This window comes from Solanum tuberosum, unplaced genomic scaffold, assembly GCF_000226075.1.
Source record: "Solanum tuberosum cultivar DM 1-3 516 R44 unplaced genomic scaffold, SolTub_3.0 scf00121, whole genome shotgun sequence".
In the NCBI taxonomy this organism is placed as follows: domain Eukaryota; kingdom Viridiplantae; phylum Streptophyta; class Magnoliopsida; order Solanales; family Solanaceae; genus Solanum; species Solanum tuberosum.
The window spans coordinates 1,297,581-1,300,431 of NW_006239046.1; the positions used below are offsets into that span (position 1 = coordinate 1,297,581).

Sequence of the window (2,851 nt, forward strand, 5' to 3'; positions counted from 1 at the left end):
AAAACAACCTCTCTACCTCCCAAAAAATGGACGATGAACTCAACAAACACTTAATAATATATTCTCACCTTCTGCCCCTCTTCAATCTATTGTTTTTTTCTGTTCTGGGAGATTTTTATGCTAACACTATCTTTATCTATTTGTTTCTTTGTAGGAAATTTGAAAATGGATAAGACTTGGATGCGTTGTACTGACACATCGAATGATGTTTATTTAAAAGGAGTTGACAATTTTCTTCAATTTGCCTTTCAAAACTCCGAAGTAGAAGGTGAAATTCCTTGTCCTTGTACACAATGCAATAATGTTTCCAACGGGTCTAGAGATGAAGTGAAGGAACATTTAATACTTTTTGGGATAGTCAAAGGATACACACGTTGGATTCAACAAGGAGAATTTGCACCAAAAAAGAAAATCATTAATCAAGATGTTGAAGGAAAAGAGCAAGGGGAACCATCTCAAAAGAAAAGAAAAAGAGCGAGATGAATGATATGTTTGAAATGATTTATGATGCTGCTGGTCCCAAAATAATGGATGATTCTAGTGGAGTAAAGTTTCAACAAGGCGATGCTTCAGAACCTACTTCCAAAATTTTCAAATTATTGGAAGATGCTTCACAACAACTTTATCCAGGTTGTGATACATTCTCTAAGTTATCACTGATTGTGGAATTGTTCCAAATCAAATGCCTTCATGGTTTGAGTGATAAAGCAACCGATAGCATATTGAAATTGATCAAACGAGCACTTCCTTCTGGTGAAACTTTACCAGAGTCATTCTATGGAGCAAAAAAAATGATTCAAAATTTAGGTCTTCGGTATGAAAAGATACATGCTTGCGAGAATGATTGTTTGTTATTTTGAAAAAAAAATGCAAAAGCTGAATCTTGCTTGGTTTGTGGGGAGTCTAGGTGGAAGTCAGTGGAAGGCCAAACAACTGATGGAGCTATTCAAGGAAAGAATGAGAACAAAGTTCCTCGAAAAGTGTTACGTTACTTTCCCTTGAAACCAAGATTGCAGAGGTTGTTTGTGTCATCAGAAATTGCTTCAGACATGACATGGCATCATGATCGGCGCTTAAAAGACGGGGTTCTAAGACATCCAGCAGATTCTGAAGCATGGAAACATTTTGATACAACTAATCCTGGTTTTGCTAGAGATCCGCGTAATGTTAGACTTGGATTAGCATCTGACGGGGTAAATCCTTTTGGTAACTTAAGTGTTTCTCATAGCACTTGGCCAATGATTATTACTGTATATAACTTACCCCCTTGGATGTGCATGAAGCAACCCTATTGCTACTTGTCTTTGTTGATACCTGGTCCTAAAGCCCCTGGAAATGATATCGACGTGTACTTAGAACCATTGATAGATGAGTTGCGAGAATTATGGTATTATGGAGTTGATACATTTGATGCTTCAAGAAAAGAGAACTTTTGTATGCGAGCAGCACTCTTATGGACTATCAATGATTTTCCAGCTTATGCAAACTTGTCTGGATGGAGCACAAAGGGAGCTTTGGCTTGTCCTTCATGCAACAAAGACACTCCATCTACTCGATTGAAGTATGGTCGTAAGTTTTCTTACATGGGTGCTCGGAGGTTTTTAGCATCTAATCATAAGTGGCGGAGTAATAAACGTGATTTCAATGGAGAAGTTGAAAGAAGACCTGCTCCAAATATTCTATCGGGAGATGATGCTGTACGCCAACTGCTTGCTTTGGGAGACATGAAATTTGGTAAGACCCAGAAAAAAAGCAAGTACGAAAAAAGTAAAGGCATACATAACTGGAGAAAAAAAGCATTTTTTTTAGGCTTCCTTATTGGAAAAATAATTTAATACGCCATAATTTGGATGTGATGCATATTGAAAAAAATGTGTGTGATAATATTATTGGGACATTACTAGATATTGAAGGAAAAACAAAAGATAATTTCAATGCTCGTCGCAATTTGAAGGAAATGGGTATAAGAAGAGATTTACATCCAACTTATAGAGATGGAAGATGGTATTACCCAGCAGCATGTTATTCTTTATCACGAGATGAGAAGTCTAAAGTATGCAAGTTCTTGAAAGTGGTTAAGGTTCCAAATGGTTATTCTTCCAGTATATCACGGTGGGTGAAGTCAGAGGATCGTAAAATTAATGGATTAAAGAGTCATGATTCACATATTTTATTGGAACAACTACTTCCTCTTGCAATTCGTGGAGTCGTGCCAAGCAATGTCTATGATGCTATCACCGAGTTAAGTATATTTTTTAAAGAATTGTGTTTGAAAACACTAAGGGTTGATGTTTTGGATCAACTTGCAGCTCAAATTCCAATAACACTGCAAATTAGAAAAGATATTTCTACCAGCCTTTTTTGACGTTATGATTCATTTAGTCATTCATCTTCTAAGAGAGGCTAAGCTTGGCGGACCTGTACAAAATAGGTGGATGTATCCTATTGAGCGGTATGTTTTAAATTTATAATTTTGATTTAATTTTATGTTGCTTGTTAATTTATTTTGTTAAAAAGAAGTTTGAGTGATATGTTATATCATGCAGATTTTTACGCATATTGAAATGTTATGTTCGTAATAGAAATCATCCGGAAGGGTGTATGGCAGAATGGTATATTGTTGAAGAATGTATAATACTTTGCTCAAGGTATTTACATGGAAGTGCAAATTGGCATAATCGAATGGACAAGAATCATGAAGTTGATCATGCTGAGAAATATAATGGATTATTAGTATTTGAACAAAAGGATTCTCCTTTATTAAGAGATACATCAAGAAATCTTGAAGATACCCCACCTCAACTCACGGATGAACATCCATCTCAATTCATATCCACTCGGTGCTTAACAT

General features: G+C 35.9%; 1 protein-coding gene across 1 annotated transcript; it reads left to right on the top strand.

The window, feature by feature from the left end:
* The first annotated feature begins 479 nt into the window (after positions 1 to 479).
* Positions 480 to 2,365, top strand: LOC107061176 (uncharacterized). The gene is made up of 3 exons (XM_015310011.1): positions 480 to 814; positions 908 to 1,734; positions 1,905 to 2,365. Exons 1-3 carry the CDS (start codon positions 480 to 482, stop codon positions 2,363 to 2,365), a joined length of 1,623 nt encoding a protein of 540 aa, XP_015165497.1.
* Positions 2,366 to 2,851: the final 486 nt, after the last annotated feature.